Source organism: Ornithodoros turicata, chromosome 7 (genome assembly GCF_037126465.1).
Source record: "Ornithodoros turicata isolate Travis chromosome 7, ASM3712646v1, whole genome shotgun sequence".
Lineage (NCBI taxonomy): Eukaryota > Metazoa > Arthropoda > Arachnida > Ixodida > Argasidae > Ornithodoros > Ornithodoros turicata.
Window position 1 is genome coordinate 9,527,086 of NC_088207.1, and position 23,529 is coordinate 9,550,614.

General features: G+C 44.9%; 1 protein-coding gene across 2 annotated transcripts in view; it reads left to right on the top strand.

The window, feature by feature from the left end:
- The first annotated feature begins 3,169 nt into the window (after window positions 1–3,169).
- LOC135400196 (zinc finger protein 271-like) overlaps window positions 3,170–23,529 on the top strand; it is a 30,375-nt gene continuing 10,015 nt past the window's right edge. Inside the window, exons 1-7 of one of the 2 annotated variants that reach the window (XM_064631946.1) lie at window positions 3,170–3,312; window positions 3,385–3,511; window positions 4,834–4,917; window positions 5,006–5,255; window positions 10,727–10,879; window positions 12,189–12,335; window positions 15,898–16,050. In XM_064631946.1, the coding sequence (XP_064488016.1) occupies window positions 5,126–5,255; window positions 10,727–10,879; window positions 12,189–12,335; window positions 15,898–16,050 (583 nt within the window). In that variant the 5' untranslated portion in view covers window positions 3,170–3,312; window positions 3,385–3,511; window positions 4,834–4,917; window positions 5,006–5,125. Of the gene's footprint in view, window positions 3,313–3,384; window positions 3,512–4,833; window positions 4,918–5,005; window positions 5,268–10,726; window positions 10,880–12,188; window positions 12,336–15,897; window positions 16,051–23,529 lie in introns of both variants that reach the window. The other variant, XM_064631945.1, reaches the window with a different exon arrangement.

Sequence of the window (23,529 nt, forward strand, 5' to 3'; positions counted from 1 at the left end):
CGTGCTTCGTGGGACAGACGTAAAGTTCTTTTTTTTTTTTGCTTTCATCAGTGCAGCATGGGAGCAGTCACATGCCAAACAAGAATCATAGCTCTCAGTTCTTGGAGCTTCCGTGCTTTCAGTTTTAATCGAGAAACATCGAATACAGAGGAACATTCCAAGACCCATGACAGGTAAATTGCTGCATATGCCAGGCTTGCCAACATGACCTTTTGTCCCGGATCGGGTGCGCTGGTCGGAATCTCATTCTTCTGCCATTGTAGGTGCCCCAACGCGCCTGTGAACCTTTTAGGGATGTGACGTCACGTAGAATCTCGGTCACGGGGTGGGGGGGGGGGCGTACACCTTTTTTGTAGCATTATGCTATCCAGTGCGCTCCCGGTTTTTATCAAATGTGTTCTCCAAGATCTGTTCGCACGGTGTTTTTCAGTGACCACGAGCGCTCGTACAATGATATCGTGGCGTGCAGCACACGTGTGTTAGGTACACAGCAGTGTACCCAATGGTCAGTGCATCCCGCGCTCAATCAGCGTGGTACCCTTGTGCCAACAAGTGTGGCGGTGATGTGTGTGTGTGGAAATTGGAGACTGTGACGTTATCCCTGTGAACCCATGAACAAAAGCGAATAGGTGACCATGAATACAAGACGAGTCTGCCAGAACTGCGACTATCCAGCTTAGGAAACATTTTTTTTATTGCTCTTAGTTATCTTTAGAAAAGGAGGACTACTGGTATGGCCTTCTGGTGACTCTTATTGATTTTTTTTTTTTTTTTTTTGCTGTAGTTGCTTTGGTCTTCCAAGTCGGCAGCGCTGTTGCCTGACGTCATTTGTTCGTAAACAGGGAGACGTCTGTTATCAGCTCTCTAAACTGAAGGTGCCCAATTTATGACTTCGTACGAGTTACGTAATACTCGGATTATCCTAAACACTTTTTTGTGCAGGTGCAACAATAACCATTTGCCAACTGCATTCAGTGTCCAGATATGAATGTGTTCGGCTATGGCTGCTGACCTCGCCATCTCGTGAACTATGGGTCGACAGAGAAGGTATCGAAACTATTTTTATATAAAAAGGGGTTAAAAATGGGGCTGTTCGGTTTTCTAGAAACACGATTAATAGAGTTAAAACCTCCCAGTGATAGGAAGGAACAACAAGGCCTTGTTAGAACTCGGGATAAGGCAGACCAGTTGGAAGAGCGGCAACCTTAAGAAGATCAGGTTTAAGCGGGATTGAAAGATAATGAAGTTCTTGATTTGCCAGTCAGTGCAATGTGTTTTTGTCCGTCTTTTTAGCTCCCCGGCACTGGGGGGTTTTTAACGCTTGTAATCGCGATTATTTTTATAGACTTTGTTCTCCTTTCTGATAATAAAGTGCCACAGTCCAGAATGTTGCTAGGCTGTCTGGGATTTTCTGAGCTCTTTTACACACGCTTGTAAAATGCACGTAGAGGAACAACGTCTGCATCACCTGAGCGTAATCACACGCAAAGCCGCATGGTGAACGGTCTGCACACAATCGGCATAGAAGTGCGGTACCGCCCATTTTCAAACTGTCCGCCGGATTCATAGGAGACCTGCAAGGTTATAGTTACAGTCACTATATATAAGCTTAAGCTTAATATAGCTTAAGCGTATATAGTGACTGTAGTTATAGTGTTACAGATTGTTGCATCCACCATTAGAGAGTGCACGTAATCCAAACCGTACACCACAGCATTCTCAGCTGCAATTAGGAAGTGCTACGTGGCCTTTACCGTTTACGCTGCGAGCAACACACAAAGTATGCATTCGTGCTTCATGAAAGGAAGAGACAATGTGTTGTTTGCACCGATATTTTAGCAGGTTGTTGTGTGAATGTCCGTAGAACCTACATCTCGTCCCCCACACTACTGGAGCTGGTGAAAGTCCAACGTTGTTTGCAGATATTAAAGGACAACCCATAACTGCACGCTTTTTGAGTGTCTTATTCACCATTTCGGCAGTTTCTTCCCCGAAGAAATTTGTTCCGAGTGTATGTTAATTTCTCCATTATGTATCGTATAACGTGAAAGAAAAACAATGTGCAAGCTTCCCGCAATAACGATTCACAGGTAGAGTGAAAATGGTTGAGAGCACTAAACAGTTAAATTACGAAAAATGAGACTTTTGTTCAATTAAACTGTTTAATGCTCTCAACCGTTTTCGCTTTTCTCTGTTACGTAGTTGACGTAGTCTATACCTAAGGGTTGTCTGAGTTCCCAGCAGTTTCCTGCTACGGCCCCTCTTCCTGTTTGACACTGCTGCCTCAAGGAGCGTAGATGAAGGTATCGCATCTAATTAATTAATGTTCTAGGCTAGTTCCTAAAATGTTCCTCTGGACACCTTGTGTGATCACTTTCGATAATGAGTTAAACCGACTCAAATCTGCACGGTTTGCCATCCACTGGCTAAGATCAGTGACTGTTGAAAAAGATTTCGCGTGACCCCCCCCACCAAGTGGCAGATGCAGGGGTGTATCCATACCCCCCCCCCCCCCCATCTGTGTGTCTGTGTCTGTCTTTTTAGCTCCCCGCCACTGAGGTTTTAACGCTTTTAATCATGATTCAAGAAAACTGAACAGCCCAATTTTTAGTGCATAATGTAAAAACCTCGAGACTAGGGAACACGAAGGGACAGAGACAACACGAACCTTCGTGTTCCCTAGTCTCAGGGTTTTTACATTATGCATCATCTTCACCAGCTCGCTTGCTTCCTAGCCATTTTTTCATTGCCAATTTTTAACCCTTCTCGATCCCCAAAAATTATGCAATATTTCGTCAAAGAGCATAAAAATAAATGGGAGTAGCTGCATGTTATGATCTAACCCAGGGCCGGCGAAACGGTGGAGCAGCCGGGGCCCGTAATTTCTTTCGCCGGCCCTGATCGTGATCACTTTGACGGAGGTTTGAAAAGCGCGCGTCCACGAGGAGGACGAGCAAAAGGAGGGGGAGAGAATAAAAAAAGGAGGAAGAGTTGAAGAGTCACGTGGGGTAGGCTGATAGCCGGCAAAGAGACTCTCCCATTTGGGAACAGGCATATCGTTTTGTAATGCCGCAAATTCTTCCCTGAAGCGGTGACAGACTCTCTTCCTGAAGCTCTTGGTGCTCTCGAGCCATATCTTGCGCTAGTTTTACGGTTACATCGTTACATGGTTACATCATCATCATGGAAAGTTTGGGAAATATGGCCGCGCGCACACAGGGCAGATTCGGCGACTGAAAGCTTCAGCGCGGTTCTAGTAGTGGCAGAGCGGCTTCGAGTGTTTACTTTTCACTTCGAGCTATTTGAAATGAGGTACTCCGTCAATTAAGGGGCTATTGGGATCTTCATTATTTTGAAAACACCCTTTGTTCCGTGCTCCCTTAGTGCACCAGCATTGTACAGGTACAGGACAACAAAACAATTTTGTGAAGAATGCAGAACAGGACCTGAAGGAGCAAGACACAGGCCGCATGCTCGAGTGAGAGAAACAGGGATTCATCTACGGAAAATAGTAAGTTATATCTCGACGTATAACCACATTAGCCCGCATAATTCAACTTGGATGAGTAATGAAATGTCGGAGGAAGTGTCCAGAGTGGTGTTTCAACATCACGGTACTCCCGTGCGGGTCTTGACAACTATATGCTCGCTTTTGCCAAATGGGCGCCTAACTTGATGCATAATGATGAAGCATAATGCATCGTCTGGGCATTCTTTTGTTGGCGTCACCATTCCGCAAGTCGGCTTCCTACATGCAGTGTTGTGGTTGTTAGATTAGTTTAGGTTCCGTTAGTGTTCAGCTTATTCTAGTCAGGGTAGTGTAAGGTAGCTTCGTTTGCAACGTGAGACAATTGATGTCCTGAGACTGGAACACATAGAAAGGACAAATACATACGAAGACTCGAGTGCTTAAGAAATTAATGATGAAAGGTGGATAAGTCACTGGAAAGGTTAGCCAGCTGTAGGACTCGAACCCACGGTAATCCTGAAGATGCGGGTTCGAGTCCTACAGCTGGATAACCTTTTCAATGACTTCCATCTTTCGTCATTACTTTGCAAATTGGTACTGCTCTAGGTTAGGTTCCGTTAGTTTAGGTAACTGAGTCTGTATTTGGATAAGTCCAAGTTACCTTCGTGCAGCTTGTCCTATGCCTTCCTATGCACCTTCTGGACGGTGCCGGCTTCAGGCGCTCTACCGCGTTCCTCATGTCACGGACAGTCCGATGGATTTCACAGCATAAACCATTGGGTCCACCCGGCAGATGCTATAAGTCCCTGTCATTTATCACAAACTTGAGAAAATTTTTCGAGTGCTTCACATTGGAGGGGTAAAAGGCAGACCTTTACGTGACACATTTTTTATTTCCATTCGTAATAATTTGCTTAATAAAACTTGATTTAGGTGACAATCACATCAGCAGGCGGCAAAAACCTAGTAAGAACAAATTCCATTGACCGTGTTATTTCTAGGTGGCGTAGTTTTTTAACTTTTTTTTTAGTCTTTTAAATTATAAATCAATGAGACATTTTCTGGGACACCCTGTATGTGCTCTTCCTACTTGGATGGTACTTTGTCATATACTGCAAATATATAAATTAAGTGAGTCTTCACACACACACACATTGAGAATTCTATTTACATAGTCATTGTTATAAAATTGCTTGCCAGCTATGCAGGTGTTGTATACTGCACAAAACTGTCCATGGCTTCCTGGCGTGTAAGTGTTGGAAAGGGGGAAAATATTAAGCTCGTTCATCACACTTTATGCCTTCCAAATGTTACATCTTGAATCTGGAAAGTAGTTAAATACGTGTATCATGTTTCTTCGGAAGGAAAAAGAAGTCGTCGCAATATTTCGTCGGGAACTTCTCACCGGCACCTCTTCTGTCTGAACGTAGCTGACCCTCTGACAAACGGTGAGTCGCTGCTTTCACGAATACACTGTTCAGAGATTTCATGTTCTGTGAGCGTACGAAAACCGTCGCTGTATTTGTTTCACTTCAGGACCCAATTTTCTCTTTTAAATTTACGTGGGATGAGGACAGCACTCGGCATTAAAGAAGAGGCAAGAGATTCTTGTGACTTCGAGTCATCACATGCCAGGCCCTTTGGAATCACAACTCCATGAAAATGAAGTTCTCTCTGGAGTTCCGGGATCAGCCCGTGAGAGTGAAATCGGAACCACCTGATGTTGCATGCCTGCCACAACAGGGCCAGGTACATCAGCAGCACTGCAGCGAACATCCTTCAGGAGGTGATGCTTACGGTAAAATCCTCATAAATTATGCACTCAAGTGGGTAATGTTTGATAGATAGTGTCTGACCTTTTTCGGGTTAAGTGCCCAAAGCAAATTTGGGTGGGAAAAAATGTCCATTATCATTGTTCCCACTGGTCCTTGAAACACTCGAATACCCTAGAATTTCAAAATGCAATTTTCAACGTTTTGGAAGTCCCTGGGATTTTCCACAGTCCTTGAGAACCCTCCATTTTGCATCTTTTTCATATTCTCATGGGGCTGGTAGTGCGAATTCCACTTATGCTGAGCTATCCGTGGTTTTGAACTATACCGTAATTTCACGATTTTTTTTTCCCACGAGTGCTCTGCGGCTTATCCACCAGTGCGGCTTATCTGATGACTTTTTTTTTTCTGGTACCTTCCCCATGAGCCGGTCTTAACGAAAGGGCCAACAGTGTCTCTGGAACAGCACTGCCCTGCCGATGCACAAACAGTGCGTAACAGGGATGGGTCCTCATTCGAGTAGATTGATCTTCCTGGTGCATTCCCCCAAGCAGCTTTAATGAAAGTGGTGACAGTGATTCACTTCTTCTGGAAAACAACTGACCCATCAAGCCATGAAAAATGCCAAACAATTGCACAATCCGATCTTCTTAGAACTCTAGAGCTGACCTCCTTTGTTGTACACCATGACGACCCCAGAGTGTGGACCACAGTTAGGGTTGCCACCTTTCTGGGTGAAAAATACCGGATGAGGGAAAGGAGGTGGAATAGAAGGAAGGAGGAAAGGCTCATGGGAAAGGGAAAGTGGGTGAGGAACGTTCTAGCTGGCACGACACAACCACCAACAGCCTTGCACAACCACTGCTCTTGTCCCCACTGGACACAAGACTTGATAATATGAATAACAATGATAATAATAATAACAATGAATAATAATAAAATGATGAATAACTAAGAAAACGACTGGTGACTGCGGAGTTAAGTCTGTGCTCCTGATTTATTCAAGCTGTAGTGAAATGTTGAAGGGAAAGCCCCGTAAAAGCCATTATGAAAGGTCTTGAGCCACAAATACCGGCAAAACGTTGCCAGTACCACCTTCCTACGGGCAGCGCGCACAAATAACCGGCCTGGTGGCAACCCTAACCACAGGGTTTATGGCCTTCTCTAAGGCCTCCTTTGTTGCACAATTCAGTCGTCTCGAAACGCCTGTGGCTTATCTGCGAGTGCAGCTTATCTGCCAGAAAATTTTCAAAACGTCCCTAAAGATGCGTCCTGCGGCTTATCTGCGGTGCAGCTTATACGCGTGAAATTACGGTAGTTTCAAAACCATGGGGGTTAGCACTCTTTGCAGTAGGAATCTAGCCTAACAATTCAAACCAAATTAATTTGCACAACGTTACCACTTAGAAGAAAAACAGACTGAAAATAGATCCGTCTGTCAGCAACGAGTGGGATCCCAGAAAGGATGCAAAGGATGACATCCAATTAGACAGCAGGAGACGAGCACGCATCCCTATCGTGACTGTGCGCAATTGGAATGGGTCCGATCGTAGTGTTCTGAATGTGCACGGCATGACGCTGCATTTTTCAATACCGATTCACTCAACTGTAGTCCACTACAGTTCTCATAAATTTTCTACTGACAACAATTATCGTCCTGTCCTTCGGACAACGACGCCAGGCCACTTCGCAACGCACATTTTTTTTCACCAATCTGACACATGATTGGAATTTGGGGCAGGGAGAAATCTGGTTCAACAGGAACCAGCCATAAAGTGATTCTCGCAAGGGGATAATTGGGGCTAATCGGGTTTAACTCTAAAAACTAGGACCCTGTTTATAGAATGCTCTTGGGGAACATGACACGGTAATAATCTATAGATGTACCGTAATTTCACTCGTATAAGCCGCAGGGCCGATTTTTAGGAACATTTTGAAAATTTTACCAGCAGATCAGCCGCGGGCAATAAGACTCAACTGATTTACGTGACAAAGGAGACCGTAGGGAAGGCGATAAACCCTGCGGCCCATATTCTGTGGTCGACACGGTGTACAACAAAAGAGTTCTGGTGTTCTAGCAAGATCAGATTGTTCCCTTGTTGCGTGTTCTTCATGGATCGACGGGTCAGTGGCCTTGCAGAAGACACGAATCACTGTTACCAATTTCGTTGAAGCTGTTTGGGGGAAGGCACCAGGAAGGTCAGTCAACTCAAATGTGGACTCTCCCCTGTTTCACATTGTTCGTGCCCTGGCAGGGTGTAGCTGTTTCGGAGACACTGTCGGCCCTTTCATTAAAACTGGCTCGGCCACCAACACATTCTCGTAGAGTCCGGCGCAGGGAATTACTATCTGTCAAACTTTTGCTGCAGGACAACAGTCATGCAGATGATCGTTCCATGCACTTGTCCAAAATCATTTGAAAGTGACTGTTCAATGCATATATTACGCGCATATACGAGCAAAAATGTGTGCGGTCACACAAACTCAATGTGGATCATCAAGAACCATTTGTGCCCTAATCAATCAGCGAGGTATTCTGCTTTTCTCGTCTAAGGTTTTCACCGTTGGTTGCTAGGCACTGAGCTCCGTGAGATAAGGTGCTAGTCTTTTTTCTTTGTCGGTCGATTATGCACCTTAATGTTGAAATGCCATTCATAATGAATCTGTATTCTAATGTACTGTGTTCTAACGTAATAATGTGTACAAATAAAACGGGAAAGGAGGAGGAGGAGGAATGTCGTTGGGAGGAACCCGAGAGGTCTGCCTGCCTGATTAGGCGGCATGTTTCTCGGGAAGGGAAAGGTGGTGGAGAGGAGGAGAGGAGAGGGTGAAGTGGAAGACCGAGCAGAATCCGCTTGGGGGGAGGATAGCTGCGTCCATGGGCGGACTTCAGGGGAACTGTGCCGGCATACGCCTATTACACATCTGAGGGAAACCCAGGAAAAACCCCAGACGGCACAGCCGGCCCGCGGATTCGAACCGCGGACCTCCCAGTCTCCAAGCGCACACGTTACCGCTGCGCCACCGGAGCTGGTCAAAACGGGAAAGCTGCGCAGATATGTCAGCATTGTGCCACGATTCTTTCCGTGTCTAAGAAAAATTCCGTAAGTGGGACCTTCACCGAGCATACCCCCCCCCTGAAAGCTCGGCACCCCCCCAGCAGCGAACAAGATGATGAACAATTGTTGTGTGGTGAAATGTGCGTTCACCTATGAAGTGCTCCGCCTGGAACGAAATTTTCGTTGTTTCCTTGGCAGCCTCGTGAAAAGGAGAGAACGCGGAAGCGCAGTTAAACGTACAGTAAAAACGTTGCAGTGAAACGTTTTCGCTTGCAGTGATGTTAACCACTGTCGGGATGCAAACTTCATTGATTGTTTCTTTTAGTAAAGATAGATCGCCGTGGATGCCCAACAAATAACACCGTTATATGTAATCACCATTTTGCTGATGAGGCTAAGTCAAATGATCCGAGAAGTACTTCGTATGTTCCGTCTATAAGATGTCCTTCTATAGGGACGTTCGCCTGGAGTTTGGCAGCGCGACACTAGCGCCGCCTTTCTCCCCTGGTGGCACAGGCAGGAAAAGTTTTAGAGTAGACTCGTTAGGCGAAAAATGCGATTACATGCGCTGTGCGCGATCTTCCACCTGTTTCCGTGCAATACCTGAGAATGTACAGCCCGGGGAAGGGGAAAAATAAAAGCCTGGACCACGTTACTGTTATAAAACGCACGGACTGCACGAAGAAAACCAGGGCGTACCTGTATCATATCTGTTTTTCTTCTCTTTTTTTTTTACATTCAAACTCAAGCTGATAGCTGCCTGATTTGCGAGCTTATAAACTTGAGCTGTTTGGCCTTTGTATCTTCTTCGTGCCCCACACTCAGGCATTTTTCATAATGAATTTCATCCACCAGCTCGGCTGCGTCTACGCCATTCTGTCATAGACGTAGACCTGTGTCTGGGGTTGAGTAGTACTATGTGGAAAATCATGAGTATTGTGGATTACGCATTTATTTTTTAAAATTCTTAGTTCAGTATTCTACAGATACAGGTGGAACAAATTACTGGATAGCGAGTGCTTGCCAGGCGTAGAAGAAGTATGATATGTCGTGAGTGCATGTGAATCCCAAAATATGGACGCATGATCCACCGGGAGTCATTGCAATTGGTCCTTGTATTATGAAAGTTGTGTTGTTGTGGAGACGTATCTCTCATTAAGTTAGTTCTCATTCACAGTCAAGTGTCACAAAGTCAGTAATCTCAGCCACAAAGGCATCTAAATCCCTGTTCTGATGATTGTTCTAATCTGATTTCCATATTCCTCTCTTCCGAAACAGTCAAGGATATGTGACAAGTGGTAGCTTGGGTTGAAGAAAGCAAAGAGGGAAAAGAAAGAATGTAACGCTCATAAAAAGAGCCGACTTTTGGCTGCTGACAATCATTCGTAGCGCTCGCTCCATTCATTTCATAAATCGGTACTCCACCGGTTCTCACACCCTCTTTGTAAACTTGACTAAAACGTTTGAAACCGGAGATATCCAACTCTATCCATTCAAGCTTTATTCTTCAGTCAGGTTTCGCTCAGAGCTAGTAGATCTACGGCAACTGGGAGGCAAAATTTACTCCTATTTTGAGCCTGTCCGATAACATTCTGCCATGCGCCGAAAACTCACCGCTGTTTCCCTTCTTCCGACTTGACGGGGGAACAATTCTCGGTCCGTTTTGCCTTATTCAAAAGCGCAACACACCTTGGCCATTCTGACACAGCACGTACCATGTGCGTGATGAGAGAGCATGCTACTTTGGAAAACTTAGCACAATCGCCACAAGTGGCGCTGAATGCCGTAATCAGGAGCGCCCTCTGGCCCATCCGAACAGCCCTATTGCGCTCCACTATGTCTATTTTTGCTTGGGAGTATTGACACTCCAGCTGTACATGTAGACGTCATACATCATTGTCTATCACGATGACACCATCGGGCATGCAGAACAGCCATGACTGGCGCTCTAATATTACACACGTGCAACGTCTCTGGGCGTTACAGTCGTAGCTGTTCTCAAACTAGACGATAGCACACTGCTCCACGTACAGCCCATAGCTTACTGTTTTTGTGTTCTGAAGATTGATGTGCTTATGGTAGACGTGATGCAGCAGGCCGCATATAGGCAGCACCGCAGAGTGTGCTACGAGCCCAGGGAAAAGTACCCACTCCTCCCACTAGGGGATTCACTTGTGACGCCCTCTATAGGCGTATGCCCCTTCACCCTTCCGAAACCCAAATCCTTTCCCCCAACAACCCTTTCTTACGCTTCTATTCGTGCACTATTGGCTATGGTGTAGCCCCGACTTTTCGTTACTGGCAACAGTGCACACCTCTAGGTGCAATATATAGTTAAACTAGGTTCAGAAAAAGTACGGAGGTGGTCGTCATGTGACCTGAAGCCTTGCAATGTGGCTTACTTCTCTCCTTTTTTTTTACTTCAGGAGTGACAGCTGGGATGTGTGACGTTAAAGAGGAACCTCGAGAGGAATCTTCAAAGGAACATCCAATCGTTGAAGTCAAAACGGAGCCTTATAACGTTACAATCTTGACTGGACAGGACCAAATGGGACGCAAGTGTGATTCAACATCAGAAGGTAAATACAAAATGGTCGAGGACATTTAGTCAACTACGAACTTAATAGCGTGACAAAAAGAGGAATACAACAGAAATGCACTTTAGTTTTCTGACAGACAGGTATCAGCTTTCATGCACACGTTCTGTTCAATGGAAGATTCTGAAAATTATGGAAAATAGACGTGGAGATTCTTTATCAAATTTCACTTCACCATTGAATCTCAATATAAGGAAATAGATAATGGCCAAGTTGCATTTTTTGTGCTCATGCGGCTCCGCTGTAATACAGTAGAATCTCGATGATACGAATCTCACGGGGTCGCGGAAAAAATTTGTGTCATCCGAAATTCGTATCAAACGAATTAAACCAAAATAAAAATTGAGGCAAGAAAATTGACAGTGACTGCTCATTTCCCATTACTGTGAATGAAAGAGGTCGGTTGTAACGCTTTTATGTCACTGACTTGCGGAATGGTGACGCGTAATGTTGCCACAAGTTGTCCTGATATTTTCCCTCCACGTGTCGTGGGGTTCTAGTAGCTGTTTTCCGCCAGAGCGATGTCACACCCCAAGCAGCACAATGTACTGAAAGTCGAGTGCAATAGGGGTGGACGGGTAGGTGGAAGGCTTTGAACAGAATTCTGAAACAGAAGAACATTGATAAGACACATACCGGCCACCCCTATTGCACTCAACTTTCAGTACATTGTGCTGCTTGGCACCCTCCCTTTTCAAAAGACGCAGCAGCATGACTCGCGCGCTGTCGTGTCACGGGGCTACGACCTCTGTCGCATCCTCTGCTCATTCGTATCATTCGTAAAGGGAACATAACGCGTTCGTATCATCCGAACTCTAATACATGGGAAGAAAAGGCATTCTGGCCGGGACCGGAAAAGAATTCGTATAATCCGTGACCGTATCATCGAGATTCTACTGTAGATGTCTTCCATGTGTTTTGCCTCTCTTTCCTAGTTACGCAGTTGTTAGGAAATCTTGTTAGTAATTAAGTATTATGTGTAAAAATCTGAGCTTTGAAAACTGCCATCGATTCTGAAGCCATTCCTGAGGTGTTCAGCTATGTTAGCTCTTCTGGATTTCTGATGCGTTTGAAAAATCGGCATTTAAAAAAGGGATTTCATTTGGCGTGCTGAAAATAAATCTGGATTCAAAGGGATTTGATTTACTCAAATTTAAAGCCGGACCTGATTCGGATTTGATTTAAATCCGTTTTGTCTCCTCAAATCCCCCACACTGTACTTAGGTGGTTGTCATGTGACTCGAAGCCTCGCAACATGTCTTACTTCTCCCCCTTTTTGTTTTACATTCAGGAGTGACATCTGGGACGTGTCCTATTAAGGAAGAACCTCGAGAGGAATCTTCAAATGAAGATCCAATCATAGAAGTGAAAACAGAGGCTTACAATGTTCCAGTCTTGGCAGAAGAGGAACAGATGGGCTGTGACCCAACATCAGGAGGTAAATACAAAATGGTCGAGGGGAGTTGGTCAACACCAGATTGAATGGCACGATATGGACAAAAAGTGGCATGCATCGGAAATGCTTTTCAGTTTTCTGTTCGTTACATGTCGGCTTTCAAGCATGTATGGAAGATTCTCAAACCAGGCAATATAGACCTGGTGATCCTTTATACAATTCCACACTACTGCAAGTATTGCAGATTTTGACCGCATAAACAACTGCACATAACGATGTTTGTGAGCGAGAAGATAAGGAACAGTAGATGAAACCAGAGGAATCAAGTGCAAAATAATTCATGGTGCACAGTGTGTCTCCCTTCATGTGCTCCAACAACGTTCTAGCCCTAACAAGTATGCTCTACATCTTCTAGTGCTGCAGCATTGAAAAGTACAGCACTAGACAAAATTTTACTAAACATGCTTCGGTGCATTCCTTTTCCAGCCCTAGCAGCGAATAGGACCATGCGGACTTGCAAACAGGTGACTGGGTTACCCAGGCACATGTCTGTAACTCTGTACAGTCCAATGACCTTATGCATAATAGCGTGACCCATCGATATCGACAGGAGCAACCCGCCATTTTACATTCTGCTCCTACGGACGCTATACGAAGCCCCATTCCAAGTCAAAGCTAGCTTGTTTAGCGCCTCTGTCCTCATCGTGTGCATGGTTTCGTCTGTTTCATTTCGTGTTGTCCCATCGCACTTTTGTCGTTGATGACAGCATGTCAGACACTCTGCTCATCTTCTCTTGTGATGAGGACTGGACGAAGAACTTGTCTCCGATACCCTTAATAACCGAGGTCACAATATGGGAGTACAGTAAACCCTCGTTAACTCGAACTCGCTTATCTCGAAATATCGGTTATCTCAAATTTTTTTGCATCCCGCTCCTTGTCCCAATGCTTCTTATGTATTTGGGCCCTTTTTAAGTGGAAGCTTTTTTTTGCCGGAGTACGGATATCTCGAAATTCCATCAACTGTATGTCAGCGTACCAACGTCGATAACGTGCATTCTTCAGTCCCCCGGCTAGGTCAAGGTCAAAGCCTTTCAGTCCTGCCCAAGCAGCACAATGTACTGAAAGTCGAGTGCAATAGGGGTGGACTGGTAGGTGGAAGGCCTTGAAGAGACTCGTGAAGCTAAAGAACGTTGATGAGACACATACCGTCCAACCCTATTGCACTCGACTTTCAGTACGTTGTGCTGCTTGGGTAGTGACTCACGCGCTGCTAGCTGTGGCAGGCAGACCTCACTCCCCTTTCCACCCAAAGTCACTCCTCCTCCTCCTCCTCTGCATTCGTCCGAACGTCTCAGTCTCGTTTCGTTCTTCGCGGCGTGATGGCTGAACAACGTACGTGGACGTCCCTGACTTTGGAGCGGAAGGTGGCACCTTTCAAAGGCCCGGCAGCAAGTTCATGAAGCCATTATCGTGAACTGTTTCGTCCATGCGGGTTTCTGGTCTTCCACCACCGTACCGGAGCCAGCAGACTAGTTCAGTGGCCGTGATGAACTGTGCAACGACGTGATGCGCCCCACATGTTGTGGGGAGAGTGACTTAGAAGACTTGAACTTTGAGCACTATGCGCTTTACGACGGCGATGTTCCAGTAGCGGTGAACTGGGTGATACTGAAATGGTCGAGGGTGCCCATGGTAGTGACGTGCCGGGAGGAGCGTCTCATGTGTTGCATTGAAGTGCTTGAAGATGCTTTCTTGTTCCGCTGTTTCTTGCTATTACGGAGTTATTCTGTCTAAGATGATGTTAAAAAATAAATGGCTGCGGAATTGTTCACGAGCCTTATTACTGTAGGAACGCTTTTTTTTTTTACGTTTCATAACATATTGCGTTGTGGTAATATCGTGGCAACGTAATTTTTGTTGTTCGCTTAACTCGAAACTTCGCTTATCTCGAAATTTTCCCCGGTTTTTACGACTTCGAGTTATCGGGGGTTTACTGTACATCGTTATCCGCGGGTTTCCCACTAGATGATCAGTATCAAATGGGGAAATAAATCCACAAAATATCGGGTGAAAATCGCCTTTATTGAAAGAAAAACGTGATCTTTGACCACTTTGCGCCGCTTGTTTGCTTCACAATGTCACGCTCTAGAGGTTCAAGTTGCGCTAAATAATGCGCGGAGAGGCCGCGGTCACTTACAGAGTCTTTCAATGCGGTCCACGGACCGAAGAGCGGTAGCGCACGACACAGAGGGAAAAATCTCTTCGTCCTCTGGCGCACTGCAGCAATATCTCCGGTTGTACGAATCTCCGAAAGTATGGTCTCGTCACTCACTTCCTCATTAGCCACAACGTCGTTGTCAACACTAACGTAGTCCTCCAGGGTTGTTGCAGTTGTTGTTGGTTGTTGAATCTTTGCAACCATCCTCCGCTTGGCTTTAACTCCTGGTCGAGAACGTCTGCAAAATGCTTTGCCTTTGCAGCGAATATCGGTCCGCTGATAGGAATCCTCTATGTCTTCATACGAGCGCTCCCGAATTTTCTTGCGTTTTCCAGACGCACTGTTGTTTGCATGCTCCTTTCACAATTTCGGTTCCGCTTTAAAAATTGGGGAAACTGTTGACTGGGACAAACCGTACCTGAGGACGATGGATGACACCTTGGCTCCACGCTGGTGGTCGTCGATGATTGCGATCTTTGTCTCCAAGGATATCGCCTTGCGTTTGTTGCTGTTGGATGCCATATCCGACAGCAGTGAACGCGGACTGACGAATAAGGAAACCGAAGCGCTTCCAAATGTGGACAGCTTCTTGACAGGGGAAAACGAGGTTAGCTCCAAGGAAAGCACGGGAACAAAGGGACATAGCAAAAAGATGTAGGGCGGAATGTGCGTTCCACAGGGCAAGGGGGGGGGAGGGGAGGGGCACACGAGTCACCGAGGCATCATTGTCAGGGCCAATGGCTTCGACCTTTAGCAAGTTCGAGGGCACGTGGCGTTCATTTACGATGGCTCGCGGCTCTTCACGCTTTTGGGGTGTGAAAAACGCGACAATGGAGTACCAACGGCATTGCGTCTGGCATCATTATTCGAGTAGACGAGAGCGCTGCCTTCGTCGTTATGGACGGGCGCATTTCCCATAGAACTACCGTAAATTTTAATGGTCGGAACGAAACTGATAGTTATGCGTATCGTTATTCGGGGGTTTTACTGTAGATGTCTTCCATAATTTTTGCCTCTTTTTTTTTAGTTACACAAGTGTTAGGAATTCCTGTTAATAATTAGGTATTCTGTCAAAAAATCCGAGCTTCGAAAACTGACGTCTATTTTTAAGCCATTCCAGAGCTGTTCAGCTGTGTTAGTTCCTATTCCGAATTTTGTGATGCGTTTGAAAAATTCGCATTTAAAAAGCGATTTCATTTGGCTTGCTGAAAATAAATCTGGATTTAGAATGATTTGATTTACTCGAATAAATTTAAATCCGGACTCGATTTGGATTTGATTTAAATCCATTTTGTCTCTGAAATCCCTCACACTCTACGGAGGTGGTCATCACATGACTCAAAGCCGTGCAATGTAGCTTACTTCAATAATGTTTTACTTCAGGCATGACAGCTGGGACGTGTGACATTAAAGAAGAAGCTCGAGAGGAATCTTCAAAGGAACATGCAATCGTGGAAGTCAAAACGGAGCCTTATAACGTTCCAGTCTTGACTGGACAGGACCAGGTGGGACACCACTGTCAATCAACATCAGAAGGTAAATACAAAATGGTCGAGGACATTTAGAGGCAACACCAAACTCAATGGAATGATATGGACAAAAATGGGGATGCAAGAGAAATGCACTTTAGTTTTCTGACAGGCAGACACATATCAGCTTTCCAGAGCACATGCTCTGTTCTATGGAAGGTTCTCAAAGTGGGCAAAAGAGACGTGAAGATTCTTTGTCAAATATCGCATCATGCTTACTCTCGAATGTCGGGAAATCTTCATCAAGTACAAACGTCATTGCCGTACTTGCCATTCAGGAGCATGGAAAAGGAAAAAAAATTAAGTTTTGTGTGAACTGTACATTCCGATGAGGCGAGCACTAGATGTTCGTAAGTTACGGATGGAAATGTCGTTCTTCTTTTCGCACGCGGCAGTCATCATCGCAAATTCCTCACCAGTTGAAAAAAAGCTTGATCACAAAACACTACAGCAAAACAGTAAAGAACGAATGTAATTGAGGAGCAATTGCAAAGTTCTTACAGCAGTGGTTATGCATCCAGCAATTACATCATTTCATATGACAACACCAATAACCGATCACACCGTTAGCATTACAGTAAAGTGACTTCTCCTTCCCTCCCCAGGGGAGCATGATTCCTCCTCTCTCACACGCACGTGGGATGCTGTAAATAGGCGTCAGCTACCTACGGGCTTCGTTAAATAGACTGTATTGAATGAAAGCACTTTGTTAAACTGAGTGCAAATATGCATTGTCGTTTATGTGGAATTGTACGTGCAACAGGAACAATACATTAAATGGAGGATTTTGTTAAATCTACGTTTGCATAAACAGCCACATATGCATAGAGTATAGTATAATGAATTCTCAGGGAAGTATGGGATGCCGCGAGTGCATCAGAATCCTTCCAGGTGTCTAAAAAAGGTCACGTATATATGCAGGATTCACTGGGAGTCGTTGGTTCTTTGGATGATGGGAGAAAAATTGTACTTGAAACATGTCTCTCATGAGGTTTAGATATGGACAGTTCTCATTGACCTTCAGGACCAGGTTGCTAACCCCGACGGCTGCCATATTTATATGTTTCAAAGGAATTTCTCAGGAGTACCGTAATTTCCCGTGTAGTATAAGCCGCACCTCAGATAAGATGGAGGGCCTGTTTGTAGGAATGTTTTTAAAGATATCCAACTGCACTTACCCATACTGATTGACGTTAAAATCTGGGCAGGTTGGTAATCCATTTAAAAGCGATAAAACCCCATTGCTAGGTAATGTGGTCATCATCATACTTGTTCGTCCTTTGTCCTTTTTTTACCCCAGCACTGAGGTTTTATTGCTTCTAAATGGATTCATCCAGCCTTCAGTCAGTGTTCGTTCATAGCTAACAGATCTACTGCTTCTGCGAGACGTTATAACTCGGGTCACAAGCTTATCCAAGAATCCAATCCAAATGCCTATCCAATCCACGAGCCTATAAAAACAGAGTTGGTTTCCATTCCGCAAACGTATGGTAAGGGAATAATAAATTGGTTTTAACTAGAGATGGGACGAATCCAGAATTGTACAAATCCGAATCCGGATCCGAATCCAACGAAGGTTCTGCGATTCGAAGAATCTTACGAATCTCGAATTTTTCGAATCCTTTCTTTAAAAAGAGTGTAAAAAAGCAAGCAAAAAAACTTCTACTGATAAGTGTTTTGAAGCAGAATGTGATATACATTTGCTTAATTGAAAACAAATTAAATAATAGTGCAGTTTCAGAAGAATAACGTACCCCCATGTAGTTCTTCTTAAACGTAATTTATTTAAAGCGTTGTTCAACGACTACAAGATATACATAAAAGCTCAGGTCTGAATTAGTTCCATAAAACTAAGTACGTATCAAAAACAGGACCATGCTACTTTTAAACTTGTAATATCATACCAACAATAGCACACAAGATGCTCCGATATGTTCTGCAGGAATGTCTCTGTACTCACAATATTAGTACAGCAGCTACAGAAAGGCATAAAACAAGTTTTTGTATACATAATACCACTTGAATGCAACACAAGCTTCTACTGCAATGCCAGAACACAACAGCGGACAGATTTACCATACTTCACCTGAGAAAAAGAATGTACTGTTGCACACATGATGCTGTCTGAATGTAATCCTGAAACTTCTCGACAAACATAATTTATGACCGAAATACATCAACCGGCAGAATTTGATTTACTTTACTCAAAGCTGAGAAAAGGTATGTGCTGTTACACACATGAAACTGCTTGAACTGCACTTGAGGGCTCTGGAAGAACACCTTGTTTGTGACCAAAATACAACAGCTGAGCTAACATTTTAATTTATACCTTACTCAAAATACACAAGATGTGCTGCCATGCATATGATACGATGATATGTACTGCTTAAATGTACCCTGAAAGCGCTGGAGTAAGAACACAAACACCTCAGGCATGGTTGCTCTAAGCTAGGGAGCAACAGCAGGGGTATACGAACACAAGAAGTCGAGCACAAGTGATGCAATGCACTTGATTCATCAGAACATGAAATGTTTCAGTACCAGGTCTCAGTGTTCCGTCAACAGAAACAGATGAACTTTGAAGGGGCGTTTGGTTGGCACTGGTGGCAGCCTTCAGCTTGAAACCCAGACAGTGATAGTTGAAATGTGGAGTGCAAGCGTTTCGGTGGTGCCGGAATGCCTGCGAAATCATTTAACAAATAAGGCAATTCCAAATCTATACTGAGAATACACCCGCTGGGGCCTAATCTCTAAAGGATGAAGCAGTAACTGACAGATAGCGTATTTTTCTTTTCTACGTGATGGCATTCGCACTGCATGACGGACTTGTCTAACATTACGCGTCTTACCTTTATCTGCTGCCTAGTCCTGCCCCTGCAATCTCCTGCTGCAGATAAGGTTGGCACAGTACCCCGGACGAGACATCTTCGGCTTCGTGTGAAACAAGTTGCGCATTGCTTCCGTAACATTCGTATGAGCGAAATGAACAGATCAAATGGCTGCTTTCGAAGGTGGCACCCAGTCGGAGTTGTAACCGAGTGTTGCAGTCAATAGCTTTTTCTTTCGCCTTTCGGAAAGTTGTGGTTTGAAACATTGGAACAGCATGCTCAAGTGTTCTTGCAGACGGGAACAAAACGCTCACGCATTCTCGGCACGCAGCACAGAACATGAAACACACCTAAAGCTAAAAATTCACTTTTTCGAGAAACCACGAGGAGTTTGTGATAACTATTTTGCACACATAATCAGTGTTCCCTTATGAACACATCGTGTGAGTACCATTCCATTCTGTAACACTCGAAAATCGGCGTAGCTGAGCTTTAACGTTGCCCATCAACGCCAATCCCATTCTATAGTGTTCTTGGACACCTAAATATGAATCACATTCAGCGATAAAAGTGGAGATTTAGTAACCATGCACGGCACAATTCTCTGCACCTCCGTTCTCATCAAACAAGTAGCTGGAGGTAAAAGGAAGTGCAATTGTTCCGTAAAGCTTGCGGCAAAATTGGAAGTAGTTGGCGCCTGCAGCAACCTAACTACTGCAGTTAACTACTAGAAATAGTAGTTTAACTAGTAGTTGCCTCTACATTCCTGCAAGTACATTGTTGATAACTACTTTTTAACTACAATCAGATAGTTTAACTAGTAGTTTAACTACATGTAATTAACTACTGGCCATCACTGAAGGTTGCTACTGCAATGAGTGCAGAGGGCCATCTAAAATTTTCAGATTTAAGACGTTTGATGAAAGAAAGGTTTTGATGTGTGCAATTTGCTTCCCAGAAGAAAAGAAAAAGAACACACATAAACATGGTTCCGTGCGTTCACCATTAACCCGCAGCTCCGGGTACAATGACGAGGAGAAGTACGATGTTACAGGGCCCACGCATTCTGGTTCACTAGTCATTGGGGGGTCAGCGCCCTGTCCCTTTGAGTCCGTAAACCAGTTTTGCCAGTTCCCCTGGGGAAAGGAGCGGCCAAATCATGACCAAGCAGGGAGCAATGCTTATTTCACAGCTCCGAACAAGCTGAGTAGCAGATGACATTTCTCTGAACCAATCAGCGAGTGTGGACTCGGTAGCGTCAGCGCGATGTTTCAGGCAGATCACAGGCCGGTACTGCTCTCCACCACTGTTGCGCACGGTCACCTTTTGCGGTGTACTTTAAATTAAATTTCTACGATGATTATGACTCTGTGGCGTGAATTATTTCCAATGGTGCATCTTACTGGCCTACGTAACAGTTTGGTAGGAAGAAAATGTCGTCGGAGTTAAGCCTGAAAGACCGTGGGGCCTCAAGAATGCCGCTTCTTCTACCACAAAAAAAGAAATGAAAACACAAAGGCTGAAATGGGCCAAAGAACATGCAAAGTGATCTGAGGATTTTCCTTTTCCTTTTGAACAAAAAAAGATCCAAAATATATAGTGAAACGATGAAAGATGGAAGTCACTGAAAAGGTTACCCAGCTGTAGGACTCGAACCCACATCTTCTGGATTACCGGTCCAGGGTTCTACCACAGTCACGGTCCAGGGCTCTACCAGGGTTTTGTATATATTTGTCCTTTCTATGTTGTTCCATCCTCAGAACATCAGTTCTCTCTTGTCTAAAATATATGTTTGGTTTCCTTCCGGATCATGTAATTTTGTTTTGATTTTAATTTCGTTCCGGTTTCCCAAGTATGAAGTTTTCTTTTTGTTTTTGGTTCAGGTTTCATTTTGCTCGGTTTTCATAACTCTGCTCGTAGCTCAGTACCTTATGAAGTGCTTCAGTGGAGTTGCGTCAGCCCAGTTAGCAGATTTTGAGCGGCTTCTTTGAGACAGGTAAGAAAGAACACTGCTGGTGGGTAACTTGGACCACCTCAGTGAATTCCAACCATGAACCCAGCCTGCTGAGATGTAGAATATCCACCATCCAGGTGTTCTAAGCAACCATCACCAGGATGGTCGTGCGACAGGATAAGGCCACACACACCAACAGGCGGTTCAACAGCTCAGTCCCGGGTAGTATGAGGGGAATTGACTCGGGACGCGAGCCATCAATATTTCGAACCGAGACTGTTCTTCTGGACACCAGCCTCATGATTGGTATGGTACTTCAAGGGTTAGGTATGACGTGTTAAAGGTTCATGCGAATTGCGGGTCAACGGCCCGGAGGGAAGAAAGGGTCCGTTCAGGGTTTTACGGCCGAAGTGAATGGCCGCTTTGTTAGTGTGGAGGCATTTACTATGTGGATGAAGTCATGAACCTCCCATTTCTGTAACCGGTCTGGAGCAAGGATGACTTAATTCGCATAATCTCCTCCACACTCTAACAAAGCGGCCATTCACTTCGGCCTTAAAAGCCTGAACCTATAACACGTCATACCTAACCCTTTAAATACCATGCCAATGATGAGGACGGTGCCCAGAAGAAGAACAGTCTCTGTTAAAAATATCGACGGCTCTCGTCATGAGGCAATCTCATTCATACTTTTTACTTGTAACTTTAACTACTTTTGTGGGTAACTAGTTACATTTCCAGGAAAGTAGCCTTTAACTGTGGCTAGTTACTATTTCTGTCAACGTAGCTGCAAAATGTAACTAGTTACTCGAATAAATGGTCCTTCTGTTTTTTTTTCTTTACCCTACCTTACCCTACTTCCCCCTAACGGTGTCTTGGCTCCTCCTATAATGACCAGACCCCCTTTCGCATACACGGCACTGAGGGTCGCGAGAACTGTCGTCTGCTATCGGTCCGTCGTTTTCCGAATAGTTTCAAAATTTTTCAAATTGAAGTGCTCATTGCCACAACGCAAGGCTAAATTCTGCTTGCAGACGATGCTGCAGCTACAGCTGCTGCGTGCGTATCAAGTGGTGCGTATCCTAGGGATTTGGCGCCACCGGACAGAGGCCCCCCATACTAACGCGAAGAACGGGAAGCCCGCAGATTTGAAAGGCATAGAGATACATGAGGCACTGGTACAGAGTATCACATTCTTTTTCTGCGGCGGAGCCACCGTTCGGTGTCCGCGATTGGGCCGATCGTGTCACGTGGTTTCTCTTTCCAAGAACGCGCCATCCATGTTGAGTCGTCTCCATCCAAAACTGTTTTCCTCCGTTGCGATCTGGCTCGACTGCACGCTGTTCTCCGGCAGAGAAGGGAGAGATTGGTGACTATTTAGTGACTTTAGTCAGCCCACTTGCGCACCGACCAGTGCAGTGGCTAATCCTGCTCCGATTGCTGCTATCATAAGCTTCTGTGGACGGTCTATGAAGCAACCCTCGAGTTTTTATCAGGGGAAGGACGAGAATAATTTAATTGTAAAGTACAAACTATGGAATAAGACGTACTCGGCAAACAGGACGTCAACTTCAAACCTGAAAAAGCATCTCGAGGCGAGTTCCTTGTTCTTGTGTATGTCTCTCTTTACATGCTACAAAACGTGTGCGTAGCTCCGTGCTCTTCTTTTTCACCGCAATATGCCAGGTCATATGAACATGTCGTATTTTTCCGCGTATCGACTTATACAGCTTCTAGTTAAGCGCAATAAAACGGTACAAGTGCAAGAGTGCGAGCGAGCTGGTACATTGTAAAACGACGATAAAACCATGTCGCGTCAAAACGATGAAATCTCTGTAGATGAAAAAGAATAATCTGTCGTGTAAAAATGATTGAACGTGCATGTTGTGTTATTTCTCTTCCTTGTCTCGGGCTTTATCGTCGTTGTGCAATAAAACCTTTGTCGCACTTAAGCATATGTAAATAAATGTAAATAAAGCGCATGGCTTATCAGATGATTGTGATCGCGGGTTCCACGGCCCGAAATGTCGAGCTCTGGTCGTATCACAAGCAGATACACACGGGCGAGGAGCCACAAAAATGCGATCTCTATACCCTTCAGAGTTTAACAAGAGTACGAAGCTGCGCAACCACAAATGGAAACACCAGGGCGTGAAGCCACACAAGTGCGATATCTGTCCTGCAGACTTCAGCCAGAACATGAGCCTGTCGTATCACAAGCGAAAACACACATGCAAGAAGCCCTACAAGTGCGAACTCTGTCTTGCAAAGTTGAGCTATGGCACGAACCTACAGTGCCACATGCTGGGGAGAAGGCATACAAAAGTGCTATATGTCTACTGCACAGAGTTCAGCCCGAACAAGAATCTGCTCGACCATAAGTTGAGAAACATGGGAGAGAAGCCGTGTACAAGCGCGCCTTCTGTCATGCAGTGTTCACCCACAGTATGAATTGTAGTGTCACAAGCATAGGACACATAGGACCGAGGATCCATACACGTGGGATGTATGTCCTGCAGAATTCTGCCACAGCACGGGCCTGGGGCTTCACAAGTAGACACAGACAGGCGCGAAGCCATACAGGACCATTCTCTGTTCTGCAAACTTGAGGCAGAGCACGCACCTGAAGTGTTACAGGTGGACTTACATCCCAAGCAGCACGCAATATTTGTCCCATACTGGACCCATATGGGCTGCCCATATT